This window comes from Gossypium hirsutum, chromosome D06 (genome assembly GCF_007990345.1).
Source record: "Gossypium hirsutum isolate 1008001.06 chromosome D06, Gossypium_hirsutum_v2.1, whole genome shotgun sequence".
NCBI classification, from domain to species: domain Eukaryota; kingdom Viridiplantae; phylum Streptophyta; class Magnoliopsida; order Malvales; family Malvaceae; genus Gossypium; species Gossypium hirsutum.
Window position 1 is genome coordinate 65,841,275 of NC_053442.1, and position 19,456 is coordinate 65,860,730.

At 32.4% G+C, this 19,456-nt stretch overlaps 2 protein-coding genes across 5 annotated transcripts; one reads left to right on the forward strand and one right to left on the reverse strand.

Annotated features, from left to right (window-relative positions):
- Positions 1-1,101: 1,101 nt before the first annotated feature.
- On the forward strand, positions 1,102-3,049 carry LOC107960220 (uncharacterized). The gene is made up of 2 exons (XM_016896514.2): positions 1,102-1,334; positions 1,949-3,049. Exons 1-2 carry the CDS (start codon positions 1,167-1,169, stop codon positions 2,492-2,494), a joined length of 714 nt encoding a protein of 237 aa, XP_016752003.1. The 5' UTR covers positions 1,102-1,166; the 3' UTR covers positions 2,495-3,049.
- A 2,550-nt stretch (positions 3,050-5,599) lies between these two features.
- On the reverse strand, positions 5,600-15,152 carry LOC107960219 (homeobox-DDT domain protein RLT1). Of its 4 annotated transcripts, none has more exons than XM_016896513.2 (19): positions 14,596-15,040; positions 14,073-14,510; positions 13,755-13,834; positions 13,133-13,313; positions 12,903-13,051; positions 12,724-12,813; positions 12,467-12,631; positions 12,040-12,262; positions 10,671-10,771; positions 10,424-10,510; positions 10,184-10,336; positions 9,953-10,108; positions 9,616-9,825; positions 8,827-9,531; positions 8,180-8,740; positions 7,412-8,041; positions 7,218-7,322; positions 6,651-6,899; positions 5,600-6,536 (listed from the first exon to the last, which is right to left on the reverse strand). In XM_016896513.2, exons 1-19 carry the CDS (start codon positions 14,735-14,737, stop codon positions 5,793-5,795), a joined length of 5,169 nt encoding a protein of 1,722 aa, XP_016752002.2. In that variant the 5' UTR covers positions 14,738-15,040; the 3' UTR covers positions 5,600-5,792. The 4 variants fall into 4 exon arrangements, with proteins under 4 accessions (XP_016752002.2, XP_040952236.1, XP_040952234.1 ...); XM_041096302.1 differs by having other exon boundaries at positions 12,915-13,051; positions 14,596-15,024; XM_041096300.1 differs by having other exon boundaries at positions 12,903-13,313; positions 14,596-15,152.
- Positions 15,153-19,456: the final 4,304 nt, after the last annotated feature.

Sequence of the window (19,456 nt, forward strand, 5' to 3'; positions counted from 1 at the left end):
ACCTTTAACTTCTACTCATAAAATTGTCCTAATTTCCAACATGTAGAGTCAAATCTTGTATAAATTATTTTCTTTTTAAAAATTGAGTTTGTGTTTTTTTATTATAAATATTTGCATAAAAAAAGTAGAGATGTTTTATTTCACTCAATTAATGATTGGGTCAAACAATTAATGGTTGAATCGAAAACTAATAATTTATTCGGTTTATTATTTAAGAAGTGAGAGCGACTTCAACCTATAAAAACCGTTTCAATCTCGAAAGAATTTGTTATATATATTTTTTTAAAATTAACCTTTTAATATTTTAGTTTCTTATTAAAATTCATATCAGTTATATGTTTGCTATATATTTGGTTGTAATTGTAAAGTTGAAATAGTGAAAAGTTGAATATTTTATGTTCAAATCTCTTTTTTTATATGTACGTATTTTCTTGATTTATCAAAATATAAAAAAGATATAAATACCCTCAAAATAATATTTGTTACCTTGTAAAAGAAATTTTTTTTTTTTGGTAATTTCCTAAGGAAATCAGGATTCAACCATAGTTGCCACCAATTCAGTCAATGTCTTAATATGGTAAAGATAAATAAATATTTTTTAATTATAAATTAAAGTAATATTTTAATATACAAAAATAAACAAACCCATTTAACCGAAATTAAAGGTATAATATAAATAAATATCAAAATTATACATAAACTTTGATCTTGTACGATTTTATACATAAAATTATGGTTTGATTCAATTTTCACAAATTACTAATATTATCAAATGAGTACCATTTGACGTTCATATATTACATATACAAACAATTATATTAATTTAATATGAAAATAAATGTATGTATTCATTTTCGTAAATGTGTACAATTAAATCAAAAACAAAATTTTATGTACATAAATGTACAAAATCAAAATTCATGTATCAAATTACACATTAGACCGAAGTTTATGTATAAATTTAATATTTATCCCTGAGTTGGAAGAATAATTAGGAAAGAAAGTTGGCAAGTTACAAGGCATTGATTGTGAATATGTCCCTTGTACAACAAGTTACAATCCAAAAATTCCCAAGTTATAACAATCCATCAATTCCTACATATAATCATCTCAATCATTTTGAAAACTGAATTCAACCCAAAATTGTAATAGAAAAATAAACCCAAATGTCTTTCGAAAAGGAGAATCTTGATTTGATTTTAGTCCCTGCTGGTTTGCTCATCATGTTTGCTTACCATCTATTCCTTTTATATAGATACATACATCGTCCTCACACAACAGTGATCGGTTTTGAAAATACCGATAAAGAAGCTTGGGTCGAACGAGTATTGCAGGTAATGGTTACTCCTTTTTTGAACTCGATCAACGCATCTTTTATTATAGTTGGTTTACGTTATCGTTTACGTTATCGTCATTTTGCTTTAAAAATTTACAAAATAGTTATTAAATTATTTAAAAGTTTTCATTTAAATTATTAAATTGTTAAATTTGTTTTTAAAAAAGGTCTGGCTAGCAAAGCTCCGAATGACGATTCGACAATCGATACGGTAGTTTAATACTTATCGAAGAGTAAAATAACATACCTTAAATTCAAGTCAAACTAACGTTCAGTGTCAAAGATTGAAAAATAAAACTATTTGAATTTTAATTCGTAAATTCGTGACGATCAAAGTTGTTTTATGAAAAAATTAAACTGCAAAAGGGAAAAAAATGAAAGCTTTCGATTAGTGCAGGTGGTACAAATAAAAAAAGTCATGCAACAGCGATGCTAACATTCCAATGACCTAAATAAAATATTTCGAATAGTTTAATAACCAAAACGTAAACTTATTAATAATTTAATGATGAAAACGTAAATTTATTAATAGTTTAGTAATCTTGGTGTAGTTTTTCTTTTTTTTTTGTTGTTCACCATGTGTTTGATTTATTCCCTTTTTCATTTTTGTAGGCTGATAAAGAAGCTATTAGCAATGCTCTAACAGTCATTGCGTCGAACACCTCAGCTGCAACTTTTTTATGCTCAGTTTGTTTAACACTAAGCTCTTTAATCGGTGCTTGGCTCGGGAATTCATCAAATAATTTCTTCGTAAGCAATTTAATCTATGGAGATACAAGGCAATCCACGATGTCAATCAAATATATTTGCATTTTAACTTGTTTTTTCATTGCATTTTGTTGCTTTGTTCAATCGGCAAGGAACTTTGTTCATGCAAATTATTTGATAACTACACCCAATTGTGAAGTACCGATGGAAACTGTGAAATTAACTGTTCTTCGAGGTGGTGAGTTTTGGTCACTTGGGCTTCGATCACTCTATTTTGCTCTTGATTTGATTCTTTGGTTTTTTGGACCAATCCCAATGTTTGTTTCTTCAGTAATCATGGTGTTTATCCTTTATTATCTTGATACAAACACTAAACCATTGCATTACCATCAAAATCTAAACACCCATAAAGCTTCTTCAACAAGTAATTGTTCGGTTGCCCAGTATTGATTTTTTTTTACAATCGGGTCCATGTCCGTTTTATAGTTCATTTTCAAGTTCGAGGTTATCATTCTCAACAATCATGGTGTTTATCGTTTATTATCTTGATACAAACTAAAGCATTCCATCCTCATCAAAATCTAAACACCCATAAAGCTTCTTCAATAAGTAATTTTTTTTTTACATCGAGTCCATATCCGTTTTATAATTTATGTTCAGGGTCAGAGTTATTCTTGTCAATAATTATAGTGTTTATCCTTTATTATCTTGATACAAACACTAAACCACCGTATCACCATCAAAATCTAAACACCTATAAAAAGCTTCTTCAACAAGCAATCATCATGGTTTAGTTGCCCAATATTGATTTTTTTACGTTAAGCCTATATCTATTTTACAGTTCATATTCAGGGTTTGGGACTGTTCCTTTCAACGATATTATAATGTTCAGGGTTCGGGACTGTTCATATTTTTCTTTAAAGTGTTGTATATTTGTATAAATTTTGATATATTTGTATATTCGGTTGCATTGTGTTGATATAAAACAAAAGTTGATTTTGAGTTTGAGTTTGATTGATATGAATTGAATCAATTCGAGTTTAAAAACTTCACAAGTAGGGTTAAATACACGACATATACCTTTCAAGGTTTAATAAAAAATAGAAAATTAAGATTTTTTTTCATAAAAGACATGCGAATAGTAATTGAATCCTACTTGTGAAATTAATTTTTTTCACTAGTAACATATCAAATATTAACTCTATTTAATAATTTATGTTATATTTATGGGTAAACTACAAAAATAGTCATCCAACTATTATTTTTTTCGATTTAGTTCTAAAATATTTTATTTCAAAAAGTAGTGATTAAATCGAAAAATTTAATAGTTAAATGATCAAAATAGAACTAAAGGCATAGTTGGACGACTATTTTTATACTTTTATCCTATATTTATTTTCAAGTTCATTGTTCTTTTCAAAACTCTGATATATAAAATAATAATAAATAATAAATCAATTGCCAAAAAGATTTCAAAGATTTTTCAAGTTCAAACTTGTTTCAAGTCGGCTCGATCTAGCACAAAAGGTTGTTTTTCAGTTCAAAATATTAATAAAATTTTTAAAAGTATTTTTTTATATTAATATTTATATATTTTTATAATTAAATTTAAAATTAAATAAATTTTAATTATTTAAATTTAATTCCAACCACTCAAAACAGTAAATTAAATTATTATTATTCTAAAATATAAATGTAATAAAATAAGAAAAGATGACGCTTCATCCAATTTTTAAGGGACTAAATTGAATACAATAACCGAAACTAAATTATAGATTAGATATTTTTAGGCTACCTTTAACTTCTACTCATAAAATTGTAGAGCCAAATAAAATATTTGTTTTAAATTGAGTTTTTTTTTCTTACATCAATGATAAAATAAAATGAATTTCGAACTAAATTTAGTCCTTAACATTTATATTTTTTTTGTCAATTTGGTCATTATTAATTTTTGAACTAAATTTGACTATTAACCTTTCAAAAAGCGTCAAAGTCTGTCATCAACCTTTCAAAAAATGTCAAACTGCATTTTTTTAACGAAAAATATTGATTAAAACGTTGAAGTTTTACATCAATCACCTCATTAATATCTCTAGCCATATATGGTAAAATCAATCACCTCGCTAGTATCTCCAGCTGTATATGCTTTTCCAAAATCTTCAACTGAGACGAATGCGGTTGATGAAGCTTAATCCTCTTTGATTGAATCACTGATTCTCGATCTTTTTCTTGGCCGCTCATCATCCACATTTCCATACTTATTTCGAATAGCACATAAAACATATTCCGTCTACAAGATTAAAAACAATATAGATATATATAAGTCAAATATTTGAGTATCATAATCAAAATTAAAACTTGATTCAATGATCTATTTACAAGTTTTATTACTCCAAAATTGTGGCTTTTAATTAATTTTAATTAAAATTCACAATATTTGTTGAAAATTTATGGATGATGAGTGGCCAAGAAAAAGATCGAGAATCAGTGATTCAATCGAAGCAGACTAAGCTTCATCAACCTCATTCGTCTCAGTTGAGAATTTTGGAAAAGCATATACGGCTGGTTATACTAATAAGGCGATTGATTTTACCACAATTAATCAAGACCCCTTTCCGGTTGTATATATGATTAGAGATATTAATGAGGTGGTTGATGTAAAACTTTAACGTTTTAACCAATATTTTTCATTTTTTAAAAAAAACAATTAGATTTTTTTCAAAAAGTTGATGATTGAATTTGACGTTTTTTAAAGGTCGGGGGTCAAATTTATTTAAAAATGAATAATGACCAAATTAATAAAAGGTATAAATGTTGAGGACTAAATAAGAAAAAGAATTTTGTATTAGGAGGTGAAGATCTATAATTAAATAAAACACTAAAAAAGAAAAAAAATTATGATTGAGTTTTAACCTCATTTTCGAAATTATTATTATTTTATCATTGGTGTGAGAAAATACAAACTCAATTTAAAACAAATATTTTATACAAGATTTGGCTCTACAAGTTGGGAATTACGACAATTTTATGAGTAGAAGTTAAAAGTTGCCTAAAAAATATCTAATCTATTAATTTAGTCCTTTAAAATTGGGTCAAACTTCATCTTTTCTTATTTTACTACATTTATATTTTAGAATAATAATAATTTAATTTACTATTTTGGGCGGCCAGGATTAAATTTAAATAATAAAATATGATTTTAAATTTAATTATAAGAATATATAAATATCAATATAAAAATATATTTTGAAAATTCTTTGAAATCGGACTGTTGTTCATTGTCTTCAAAAAGTAACTTGTTTATGTCATGTTCATTTTTAGCTATTGATTTATTATTTTATAGTGGTACTAAGGGGTGTAATCAAACTAAGTTATACTCAAATGCTAATAAATTTGAATTCGACTCAAAATCAGAAACTCGTTACTCAATTCAAGCTCAATTGAACATCTATTTTTACACTCGAGTTCAATTAAACTCATTTATTAACATTTGTACTCAAATTCAATTAAATTTATTCATATCCAAACTTGAACTTAGCTGAATCAGCTCAATAATAAGCTTAAAGTTAATAATATTCACATATAATAATATAAAAACATTGAAATACATGATAAAAATAAAAAGCTCAAAGCTTTCAAGTCGTTTGAGCTGGGTATTACTAAACTCAAATTCGGCTAAAGTTACGATTAGGTGTAAATGCCCTAAGTGGTACAATCTAAATCTAATTTCCATCGAAAAACCCTTCGTTTAATCACTATAATCTTCGGAATCTGCCGAGTCCAAGCCAATATCGTTTCTAGTTTCATTTGGGACATCATCTGATGCATCACTCATCTCCAAATCGCCATCGGATTCTTCTTCTACCACCTGTTCAATGCCATTATCATCTTCATAAGTATCATCCTCTTCATAGCTAGCTTCCATCGGTTCTCGACTCCAACCATTAGAGGCACCATTAAGATCTAGCTCCCAGTTTCCTTGTCCGTATCCTTCACCTTGCCCATCGTCATCTGACTCCTCTTCCGTACTGTTACTATCAGGAGGATTTACCGTTGCCATCATCCCAAATCTTTCAGTCCTCCATTCTTCATCCAAATCTCGTACAGATACCGCATCAGCCTTTGGTTTAACCACATCACTCATCCGAGCCATGATCGTACTATTAGCAGCTCTACTTTCAGCTCTCTTTCTAACTGTTCGACGGCCATGTCCAGAACTCTGACCGGTTCTTTGGCTTTGTTGCTTGAGCTGGAAACTTAAATTATTGTTTTCTCCAACAATTTGCTTGCCGGCATCAGATTTGGAACCAGAACCTTTCCTCTGCCACTTTCTACCAGATCCTTGTTCACGAGCGCCTCTTCCCCGTTTATAGCTGCTGCGTTTACTGTTACTCAGGTCGGTAAAGTTTTCCTTCATAGGCTCATCTTGGTCTAGCTCTTTTAATTCAAGCTCTTTATTCTTGATGAAAAGAGAGGTTCTCGAAGGAAGCTTCTGCATATTCGACAAAAACGTTTAGCTTACATTTGATAGACCACAGTAAAATGTACCCATATATTAGTATATTAGACTCGAAGAAGGGAGAAAAAAGTATCGAGAACCACTCACTATATATGATGCTCTAGCTTCCCTGTTCTCCGGAGGTTCGACTTTCTCTGGTTTTACATACATGATGGACGAATCAAGCTCCAAAAGCCTTAAAGCTACAGCTGGAGTGGTTTGGGGTATCCATGGAAGCACCGAAACAGTAGAAGAATCATTCTCTGACTGAAGACTAGAACCCAATAACTCCCTCGTTGTTTCAAAGTTGGACGATAAATAATCTCGTTTTATGGCACTCTCGAGCTGTGTCAACAGCTGCAACGCCAACATGACATTCGAGTGAGACCAACATCAAAATTGCATAAAACAAGAGAAAGAGGCAAATACTATTAAAAGTCTAAATGCTCGAGTTAAGAGATAAGATACAAAGTTCGCACAATGTTTCATTTGAGAATGCAATCAAATGGCAGTCTTTTAGTCTATTAGCAATAACCGCCAACTTCTTCATCAACTTACAAAGCAAAAAATGTTGAGATCCCAATTTGATCACAGTAATAGGATAAATCCACAAATAAAAACCTTAATTAAATGGATTATTTTCGGAATTTAGAACTATTTCAAATAAATGAAAACCTTTAGGAGTTCATCTGTGGAAGAAGATGCATTAAGCTTCCTGCCCCACATCTTTCGTTGGCCCTCCGCCCACATTGAACCAAGGGCTTCTGGTGGAATAGATACCTGCAAAGGGAAAAGTTTGAGACAAAAACATAGAATTTGAATTCCATTTTATATAGGAAATTCGAAAGTGAGCTGTTGTTTTAACTCACCTCAACTAGAGCACAAGAGGACTTTAGTAAGTTGATTCCCATGGGGAGAGAAGAATCGAGAGTATGTTTATCCTTGTTGTCTAGCTTCCTGTTTTCTTTGCACCGAATCTCATGATCATAGAAATTAAAATTATTGTTGAAGGCGCGAAACGTCTGGTGGCAGTAACTACAATGCACATCCTCCGGCATATGAGAGCCAAGGCATGTATCACAAACAGCCAATAGCTGCGTACATCTCTTCTTTTCATATTTCATGGCACACCAAATAGAGGAATTGTAACATTCATTCCACATCCACCTCTGGAAATCTTGATACCTTTCCATGGCTGACTTTCTCTCATTTTCGTTTCTCCCAAGCTGAATTTTGAAACAAGGTAATGTCCCTGATGCATCAGAATTCAACCCACAGATCCCACTACGAGGACTGTCAAAACTGCCAGTAAAATCAGGACCAGAATCAATTTCAGAAGCTTCATTCTCAGAGTTTCCACTTCGGCCCATAGCCCTGGCAGAGTGCAAGTTCCTACGAACATTTTCTTTGAAGGAGGATTCAATCTTTCGCAACATTATCCGTAAATGAGATTCCCTGATTCCTCGTGCATCCAAAGATGCCAAGAGAGCATCGAAAGCCTACAAAGAAATTGAGGGAATACATTGTCAAAAATATTCAGATATAAGTTATAAAAGTTCTATTCGTTCTTCTGATTAGTCTAGCAATTGATTCCAACATATATCAACAGAGTTCTCTTTCTAATGAGTATAGCATACCTCTTCAGAATCAATCAGCCTCCATTTTCCGTCATGTAGTTCAACAAATATCTGGCCGGAACAAGGGTCATTTTTAGAAGCAGAAGCAACAAACTGCCAGTATCTATTTCGCCTACGATCTTGGCCAAGAGGTAAGGACCTGTATACATACATCTCTTCCGCTCTGTGGGCTATGTATGATTTCAACTGTGAGCGTGATCTTTTCGAAGCATATCCATGCTGCTGAGCAGAGAAGTTTTCTGGACCCATGGAGGCATCTTGAAGTACCAAGGCCCTTTCAGCAGGATAACTATTGAGGTCATTTTGAACATTTTGTGAACATAGCAAGGGTTTTTGGTCTTCTGGAATGCTTGGAGATGCCTCATCATTTTTATTATCAGCAACAGGAAATGGACTTCGGCTGCCTTCCACGGCAGAATTAGGCAGTTGAGCGTCAGTCTTGATTCCCATGACAGGTGGAAAATCCATTTTAATTATACATTCTTCCTTCAGACGACTTTTGTCCAGCTGAGCCTCGGCCCACATTTGCTTTTTAAGAGCATTTGCTGCTTCCAGACGATCCTGCGAATTCATAAATCAAAATTACAAAGAAGAAAATGATAAGCAAGCAACAGAGCAATCATACAAAACTGTAGCTAAAGATCTACCTCAAGCACAGCACGAATAGAGTTCCCTTCATTTGCAATACCAATTAAGGCAACAAGGGCATTAAGGCGCTCCTCAACACTAAGATGAGAATATTCGCCTTCTGAAAGACCCTGAATCCACGACTCACCAGACTCACTTTCATCAATTTCAATATTCTGTTGATCAGGATTGCCTGTTCCATTCTCCTCACTGGCAACATATTGTCCAGTATTACTTGGATCATTGTCAACCTTCACAGTATTTGAAGGGAAAGGTGGAAAATCCTTATCAAATTCAGACTGAACATCCAATTCATCATCAGCTGAGGCATGGAAATTTTTACTTCCTAAACAAGCATTTACTTCATTCTTAGGGTAGTCAGCAACTTTGTTTGCATTTGAAGGAGTAGCTATATCATCAACTTCAGGATCCTCATCAACATCACATTCAGAGTCTTCATCTCTTTCAACATCATCTCTTTCCACCTCATCTCTTTCAACTTCATCAGCATCTTCTCCACCTAAAAATCCATTCTCAAATTGCCGAATCTTTCTCCTTGCAGTTGCTAGTATGGCCTCTGCATCAGCGGGATCTTTCCTATAGGCAGGTCGTACACAATAAGTTGAAGGAGCTATTCTTTCAAAGAGCTTTCCATCCCTTGTCAAAGCAACTGAAATAGAAGCCTCCGGAGTCTTGCTTGTTGTAAGGTCCCGAAGTCCAGATTTCTAATAGGAAACAGATAAATTAGGAAAAGGTGTGTAAACATACAAATTAATTTGACATCAAATAGGAACACAACCCAAACTCACCTGAATCTTATCTGCAAGTTCTAGAACTGTTAATCCTTTGCTTCCCTCCAGCGAAAGAACATGAAAAGCTGCAAATTTGACAGTTCCAGGTGTCAAACGATGCCTTGATCTTCTAGGAAGTAACAGACCCTTCTCTCGCATCAATGCAAATGCATTCTCAGCTGCTGAACCATTGCGTAGAGTAGAAACTACATCAGCACAACCTTTACCCTGCAGGTCCAGATAAAAAAAATAAACATATATATACAGACAAACAGACACACTAAATACTGTTAAGGGAGAAAGAAGTTGGTCGTCATTATGCAGAAATAGAGGACTGCAATAAAGTTACAACAACCTCATCATTATCACCCGTGTATGTCCATGTTGCATTTTGTTTCTTCAACTGAGGTCCAAAACCAGCAGAGATTGCTAATTGCCGGAAAATTTCAGGCCATGTCAGTGGATTCAAGTGATGCTGCCAATTCCGGATGTCAAAACCCCAGGAATATGCCTGGCAAACACCAAATGCAAAATGGTTCAGCAGCAATGAAAATAAGCAACATGAAAAACCTATAACACCACTTACCCCTTCAACAATCTGAAGGTGTCCACCTTCAGGGTTGGCAGCACAGTACTGATTCATCCCTAATCCAGTTGCTGGTGTTCTTGCAACATCTTCAATATCTTTTATTATTGATCTCAAAAGAGCAACATGAATCTCACCCAACAACCTTGAATCCTGGTGTCAAATTTGTAACAATATCACATCTAGGAAGCTGAACTAAAAATGAAAATTAGAAAACAAGGCATTCCATTGGATACTTACATAGTCATGAAAAGCTTGGACAAACTCATCAAGAGTAAAAGGCCATAGTCTGAGAATATCAGCAAAAGTAATCAAAAATCTCCATGCCTGATAAAGGAAACTGTGTTAATAGTCCTTTTTACCTTTAGAAATAAAAGGGGCTATATTTATAATTTTACCTTAAATCATTTAGGAAACAAACTCAAAGATATAAAGATCACTAGATATGTAACTTATAGCAGATGAAAAACCGGCAAGTATGTTATACCATGAGAAGATTCCCAACATTCTCCTCTGAATCAATCCACGGTTGAATGTCAAATGGTCTTTTCAATTGCACAGACTTTGGCGGGAACACGCTTAATGAATCTAAAACAGAAATATTAGGGTTATCATCAGCTAAAACCCATCAAGAATTGAAAAATCAAAGAATCATTAAAAATAAGAATAAACAGTAAGGGAAACATATCACAATCTTTCTGCAAATCCAAGTGATAGATATATGACTAGTATACCTAGGGTGAGCAGAATCCAACTCGATTTGAAAAACCAATTAAATTTTTAAATTTCAAATTAAATAGTTTGAGTTGTTCAAGTCAACTCGATTAAATAGTTCAAATTCAATAGTTTAGCTCGGATTTAAAATGTACAACTCGAGTTGTTCAAATAACTCGAATAATTCAAATAATTAAATATAATTCAACCCTACCTATTGTGCAAAGTTTTAATCAAGTCAACATTCGAAAGATCACCTGTGGTCCAATCAAGCTGATTTTTTTACAAAAACTAGAAGACTCGTTGATGTTGGTATTTAATGTTCAGATTAGTCATCTAACTAGTATGGCTTTTCGATCTATTAGTCTAAACAGATGTTCTATTATTTTTTGGTGAAACTCCCTAACTTTCTCTCATTGGTTTTTTTTAAATCACTTGTTGATAGCTAAGAGTGAGATCTCAAGTCTCAAGGCATTAACCTTTTCATTAAACAATTTTCCATTTAAAATTGTGTCTCGTGATGATTTCTAATTTTTAAAGTGGACTTTAATTCAAGTAAAATTCTATAGGACTTCCTTTATCATGCTAAATATGATAGAATATTTATTTTAACTCAAATGATTTATTCGACTTGACTCAAATTTCTTTTCCTTCGACTCGATTCAATAAAATTTCAAATCAAGTTTAGTTGAAAAAATAAGACTAGTAAACTCAACTAACTCGAAATTTTTTAACCCAATTTGACTCAACTCAATCAACTACTCAACCCTAAGCACACCTAGTATCATATCCCTCCTAAACAATAAATTATTTTAATTGTTCTTTACAGGGAACATAAAATTACTCCAACAAACCACTTAGAAACATTCATTATATTAGTGGCATCAACTATTTTCATTCAAATGAAAAAGGTCAAAAGAATCTGAAAGATTTTTCTGCTATCCAAAATGCTTACCAATCAAAGTACAAATAGGCAAATGCAATTCAAGTGAGGTTTACCATAGAATGGGGCAAAAAAAATCTCAGGAAAATCTGAAAATATATTATTTTCAACTGTGGAGATCCAAAAAGCTCACCAATCAAAGCCAAATTAAATAAAAGCAAGTAGACAAATGCAATTCAAGACTTCAAGTGGTATTTACCTCTAAATGACTCAAGATTTTGCAAGGTATCATGTTCAAGATGAATAATTGAGTATATTCCCTTCCTAGCAGCAGCCAACTCCATGAGTTCTAGCTGTTCATCTTCAAGAAGATCCATAGACTCTTTAGCAATTTTCCGTGCAGTAGCCTTTTCCCTGGCAACTCTACGTCTCTCCTCCTCTCTCTCTCTTCGCAGCTCTTCCTTTTGTCTCTTTTTCTCAGCCTAAAGGTAAACCCCAAAATTATAAGTCATGACTATAAAGGAGAAAGAAAATATTCATCATGACTAAAAAGGAGAAAGAAAATATTCATCACTTATGATTAAGGTCAGGACATCATTTGCAAAATATTCTTACTCTCAAGCATTCTTTCTGCAAAAACTTGTCTTATGATTAAGGTCAGGACATCATTTGCAAAATATTCTTACTCTCAAGTATTCTTTCTGCAAAAACTTTTGTCTTCTTTCCATTTCACGTTTCTGCTCTCGTTGTGTTCTCTCTTCTTCCCTCTGCTTCTCACGCATCAACCTCTCTTCTTCCTTCCTTCTTTCACGTTCAAGCCTTTCCATTTCTTTCCTCATCCTCTCTTCACTCTGAGAAAAACAATTTTAATAATACGAGTGAATATAGAGGATTCCCTTGGAAGCAATGTTCGTGGTCAATAATAATTTAAAAAACAGAAAACCTTTCGCCTTTTATGGTCTAGTTTCTCAAGCTCTTTACGAATCCTGTTCTCATGTGCCTCAACTTCCTTTGCAATTCTAGTTTCATCACTCTACAACGAAAAAAAATGATAAATGAAATAAATGATATACAGAATTAGAATCAAGGAAGGAAATAGGTAATATATACAACATATTATACCAAGCTAGACACCTGGCGTTTCCTATCGATCCGTGGATCAGCATCATTATTCAAGGTTTGCTCAGCAGACAGCATGTATAAATCTTCAGACCCCAACACCGGATGGCAAATAGACGGAGCATTTCTCCCATTCGTTAATGATTCCCTTTCTGCAAGAGAATCATCAGCCACATGAGATGATGAAGGAATTATTCCTTGCTGAGGTAACACAAGAGCTCGAGATCCATGACCTTGAATGCCATGAATCCTGGACAATGGTTCCTCTCCATGAACAAACGGTGAAGCTCTACCCCTCACACCACTGACCGGGGATTCATGAAAATGAGACTGAGTAACAAGTCCATATGCATCAGATCTAAGACTTGAATGCTCTGGAAGAAACTGATACTCATGAAAAGCCCTTGCAGCAACCTGAGATTATTAGTATATACAATATCAATAAGCCAACCCAACTAACTAGGTAATATAACTTTAGAACAAATAAGCATTTTACATGTTAAACAAACATAACTTCAAAGCTAAAGAAAGATCAAAGATAATCATGCCAACAGCATATCAATTTAAACAACCTAGTCAAAAACAACTACAAAAAGCCAGCATAAGAAAAAAGCCACATTATATAACCAGTTAACCCGTCCCACAGAAACATGGGTGATGAAGGGATAACTAGCTTTCCAAAACAAAAAGTTCAGCAATATATATTGGTGCCAAATTAGAAGTCAAACCATTTGGAAAAACAGATGGAAAATTCACCCTACCGCTGAGAAATCATCACAACTGCATTACAGTATAAAGTATTCTAATTTCTAAATATACTGGTAGTTATATGTAAATGGAGTTTGAGAAACAAACTTTGCTTGACCAGCCATCATGTCGCTCATATACTTTGCTCTCGTAAGGATGTCCAGACCTATTATGTGGCTCGGGAATTGCTGTTTACAAAAGGGGGGAAAACAAATTAAAATAAAATCCAAGCATTTCCACCTACAAGGCCTACCATATAAACTACACTGAACAAACTACCAAGAAAAAACAAACTGAAACTTGCAACTCTATACAAGTCCATGAAAAATAAAACACAAATGTAGTCTACATTCAACAAAAGTATAAATATTATACAGCAACATAATGACCAAACATTCAAACAACCTAAAAACAGTTAAGGTATACCTCCAAAAGCATCAGGAGGCAATGGATCGAACTCCATGCCAAGCATAGGTCCATCATCTCGCAATGGCTCTCCCAACTGTGCCTCCACACAAGCAATTGCTCTGAGCTCCATTATCGATTGTTGTGACTCATAATACCTCCTGACTGTCTGCACATCCTCCGTCATCCCTCGAGAAGAGCTTCCCCCCAACTTCCTTGTGTCCATATTAGGACTTGACCCCGAACCTGACCCTGATCCATAGTCCGGACCCGGCCCGGCCCGCAACTCATCGATTGGAGATTCTGGCGGTAACGCAGCAACTTTTCGCGGTTTTTTCGTAGGAGTATCCTTCTTTTCTTTCAATCTCCGGTGACAAAACCACATCTGTAACTGCCGATCCGATAATCCCAATTTCTCCGACAATTCCACTCGTGTCGCTTCCGATGGATAAGTCTCCACTAGCAAAATGAAACACAAAACAAAAATCACCAGAAAATTAAAAAAAAATGGTTAAAAAGATAAGGGAGATTGAACACAACATACGAGCATAAGCTTTCTCCAGAGCTTCGAGTTGAAACGGAGTCTTCATTTGTCGTTTAGGCTTAACGTTGCCTTCATTGGAACTACTAACATTCTTATTCGGATTATTGATCTGATTATTCTCACCTTCTGAACCAGCCTCCATTGAAGCAGATCCAAAAGAAAAATTCAAAAGAGCATAAAATTTTAGGGTTTCAACAAAATAAGCTTTTCTTTTGCCCCTCTTTTTTTCTCTCCTTTATTCCTTTTCTCTCTCAAAAAAAAACACCACGAAATATCGTGAAAGTCAAGAAAGGGAATTGGATGAGAATTATTATCAAAAACAAGAACAATGAATTTCAAAAAATAAATTAAAATAAATGGAAAATAAATATAATAAAAAGTGAAATTATGAACAATGCAATTACAGCAACAGCAGTGTTTCTCGAGTCCAATTAGATTTTCAAACTCCATAATAAATTTTTCTTTTTTTGGTACGAAATAATTAATCTTCTTTTTATTTTCTTTTTTGTCTTTTTATTGAATTTGATTTTTTTTAGCGTCTCAAATGTCTAAACAATGTGTTAATAATATTGCGGTACGCTTTTAAAAGGGAAAAAATATTGGGAAAAACCCCCTCTTTTCTCTTTCTCAATTTTGATATTAAACAAATTAATTCTCTTAAAAAAATTAAAATAATTTAATCTCGAAAGTGATTAATCAAAGAAATTAACTATAGAATCAATATTACTTGCCGATTGTACATAATTTTGATTAGTATAATAACAAATTTAGACATTAATATTTATATATTTTATGTAAATTTAATTTAAAAAGTATATTTGTTAACTAGGAAAGCACGCCCTACCAAATACATTTTTGTCTAACGTTAGCCACCCAGTCAGCGTTGAGGACCCTGATTCTTTTTTTTTTTGTCTTTCATGACACAATTTACTAATTACTTAGCTATAAATTTAATTTAAAAAGTGCATTTGTTAACTAGGAAAGCACACCCTACTAAATACGTTTTTGTTTAACGTCAGCCACCCAGTCAGCATTGAGGACCCTAATTCTTTTTTCTTTTTCTTTTTTTTTTTGTCTTTCATGATACAAATTACTAATTACTTAGCTGTAAATTTAATTTAAAAAGTGCATTTGTTAATTAGTAAAGCACGCCTTACCAGATACGTTTTTGTCTAACGTCAACCACCCAATTAGCGTTAAGGACTCTGGTTTTTTTTTTGTCTTTCATGACACAATTTACTTATTACTAAGCTGTAAATTTAATTTAAAAAGTACATTTGTTAACTAGGAAAGCACGCTTTACCAGCTACGTTTTTGTATAACGTCAACCACTCAATCAGCGTTAAGGACCCTAATTTTTTTTTGTCTTTCTTGACACAATTTACTAATTGCTTAGCTATAAATTTAATTTAAAAAGTGCATTTGTTAACTAAAAAAGTACACCCTACCAGATACATTTTTGTCTAATGTTAACCACTCAATCAGCATTAAGGACCTTTTTTTTTATCTTTCATAACACAATTTACTAATTGCTTAGCTATATTCTAACTTATATCTCTCTTCCATTATTAATAAAAAAGAAAATTTTTCAAAAAAAAAAAACAAATAATATTAATAGCAAGCATTTTATTTGAAGTAAATGCTTTCATTAATGAGAAATAGCCTATAGTTACAAAACTGATATGATGCAATTGGAAAGCAATTTTCTAAAGTTTCTAGTCTTGAAAGCAAATAAAGATTTAGACTATTCCTAATGACAAAGAATCAGCCTTGGAAAAACAATGAGGGAGGAGAAAAAACAAAATATGATCAAAATCTTATCCTTACCTTTCAAAACTAATCTTCAAAGCAAGAAATGGATGTTGACAATTGTTGGAAGCAACAATCAACGACTACTAAGTTTGAAACTTGAAATTAGAGAAGAGTTGAAACTTGAAATGAGAGAAGAGCTAAAAAGAAGCAGAGAAGCAATCTACATTCAACACAACAAATAGCAGCAAAATTTTCTTCTAGTGTTTTAGACTTTTAGTAGGTACACGGCAGATGATCGCTCCTCGGTGTGCGTACCCCGAGGCAAAGGATCAATACAAAACTATCAAAATTAAAGCAGCTTACCTACAAGTGTGACAGATTAGTTGTAATATTTATCTTACAACGGAACGCGGAGTATTCTGATGATCGGACCCAATAGAGCTTGGGTGATAAAGTGACTAACAATGAAAATGCATATATTTATGAAGTCTAGCTAGCTACTCACTAAATATCATAATACGACAACTCATCATCAAAGATTAATTACTCTAACACCTAGAAGAACTAAATTGCAAAACAATCAAAAGTTCACAAATATCAATTCAAAGGGCTAAAGTGGTTAGTTGACTTCCATATTGCTAATAAATTCTTGGGTTAGGGGTTTAAAGGGTTTGAACTCCAAATTGGTTCAATTTTACCTTTCAGTCGCCATTTTACCAAATTAGACAATTTAGCCTAGTTTATCTTTCGATCTCACTAAACTAAATCAGAACAATCAAATTGGTTCTTAATAGGCTCTCATCTCAATCTCACATATTTAATTGTTCACCTAGATGTGTCAATTCCTGGTTTCAAAGTCTATTCGATTTAGTCAAATTGTTACGATTTAGTTCTTAACCCAAAAACTAATCATGCAACATTTTCATCAACCAACCACCATGAGATTTAGTTACTACTCATCCTCAATACACAAACGTCAATCAAATATATGCTCAAATGATTCATTAAAGAAATCATAAAAAACAAGGTTAAGAAAATCTTCAAAACTCTTTATGGAGCTTTTGTAAAAGAAAACAGCAGCAACAATGAAGAATAAAGCACAACTAAAGTTAGGGTTTTTACACTTTTGAGAGTTAACAAAGCTGAAATCTATTAAAGGATTTAAAGGAAAATCAAAATACAAATTAAGATTTTTGTACCTAAGTGCAAGGAAGTAAAAAACTACAATAAAAACTAAGAAAACTACCAACTACCACTACCAAGATAAGAAAGGTAAAGAACTAAAACTTAAAAATGGAGAAAAGAATAAATCTAAGCTACAAAGATGAAAAAATTGGCTCATTTTGTTTGACAACCAAAAATGCCTTTAATATAGCTAAAATTCAATCCTAAAACTTGACAAAAATGCCATTGGCATATGGGTTGACTTGTGTTTTTGTTGGACATAAAACTACCCTTGTAATATTTTTCACCCTGTCAGGCTTCAGTGTCGCCACACCTAAACTTTGGTGTCGCAACATTGACTAGCTGGTGTCATGACATCCTCAACAGTGGCTCTGGCTCTTTCACTTCAACCATCAACAGTGGTATCACGGCTTTGAAGGCTGAGAGTGTAATACCCCGAAAATTACTATAGTAAGAAAGTAAGATAATATCACTGATATAGTAAAATAAGGAAATAAAGTGATAAAAAAGGTAATTTTGAGTTATGTCAACATTGGTAAGTATATTATGACATATTAATTCAAGAAAGGATTAAATCGCAAAAGTGAGAAAAATTTTGTTGTCCAAGAGTAAATACTCAAAATTTTAGGGGCTAAAGTGTAAATATAAAAAAATTTAAGGACCAATAGTGTAAATATTTTAAGGGTGGAATAATTTAAAAACTAAGGAAAATGGATGAATTGAGACCAAATTGAATAGGTGAAGAATTATGAGGGACTAAATCGTAATTTTACCAAATTAAGTGATAACTAAGAATGAAATTTTAAAAGATCATAAAGGTCAAAATGGTCGATTAGAAGAAAGAGAAATCTAGAAGATAATGATGATGTTGGAGATATTTTAGATTAATTAATTAAATAAATATTAGTTTATTAATATTTTAATTTGATTTTTAAATGATATTTTATTATTATTCTATTTAGTATATATATGGAAGGAAAGATGAAGAATCATCATCTTCTTCCCATGCATCCAACGTATGAAGAGAAAAGAAGGAAAGAAACTTTATTTTCTTTACAATTTGGTCCTTTCACCAAATACTCACCATTTTCACTTAGAAATCAAAAGAATTTATATATCCATCAAGAGAGAAAGATAACAAGGAGACTATGGGGAGTTAGAACATCAAGTTAGATTCAAGAAAGAGAAGCTGGAGGAGTGAGAAAATCAAGTTAAAGGTTGAAACTAATAGGACAAGGTAAGAACATCAAGATTTCAATATATTTTTAAGTTTGATATTATTGAAAAAGCATGGAAATGATGTTATAGTAGAATTCTCTTAAATAAGATCTTATGTTCTTGATATATTAGTGAAGGGAAAAGAGAAAGTGATGGGAAATATTATAGAGAAAAGGATTAATAAGGGAGTTATAAACTTAGTAATCAACATCTTGCATTAAAACAGTTTTGGACAGCAACAGTAGTCTAACTTTAAAAAATCACCAAAAATCGTGCGAATCAAATTAGAAGATGAATAAAATATGAAATTAAATCTTAATGAGTCTAGTTTCTCATAGAAGAAACATTGTAAGCAATGGAATTGTAAATCATGAGATATAATAAATTTTGTGAGACAAGGTCAGAATGATTTCAGAATCCCCTACTCTGACTTGGGAAAATCATTAAAAATTGTACAAAAATAATCATGGGATATAATTTATATGCTTAGATTTATTAATTAGTATATTTTCAATAGAAACAAATGGGAAAATAATTTGAATTCTGTACAATAAGAAAATTAATTTTTAGTAAAGAGGGGTCGGAACTATCGAACAGTGAAATAGGGGAGAGTTTAAAGAATAAACTGTACAAATTGGCTAAACCAAAAATTCTGAAAATTTTATAGTAAAAATATATGTGAGTCTAGTTTCAGGGAAAATTATCA

Bases quoted from the DNA above. Each gene is read 5' to 3' on its own strand.
- LOC107960220 (XM_016896514.2), top strand. From the start codon at position 1,167: ATGTCTTTCGAAAAGGAGAATCTTGATTTGATTTTAGTCCCTGCTGGT. The intron at 1,335-1,948 runs GTAATGGTTACT...TCATTTTTGTAG, and splicing joins GGGTCGAACGAGTATTGCAG to GCTGATAAAGAAGCTATTAG.
- LOC107960219 (XM_041096300.1), bottom strand. From the start codon at position 14,737: ATGGAGGCTGGTTCAGAAGGTGAGAATAATCAGATCAATAATCCGAAT. The intron at 13,314-13,754 runs GTTTGTTTCTCA...TAATAATCTCAG, and splicing joins ATGATGGCTGGTCAAGCAAA to GTTGCTGCAAGGGCTTTTCA. The intron at 9,532-9,615 runs GTGAGTTTGGGT...GTTTCCTATTAG, and splicing joins AACTTGCAGATAAGATTCAG to AAATCTGGACTTCGGGACCT.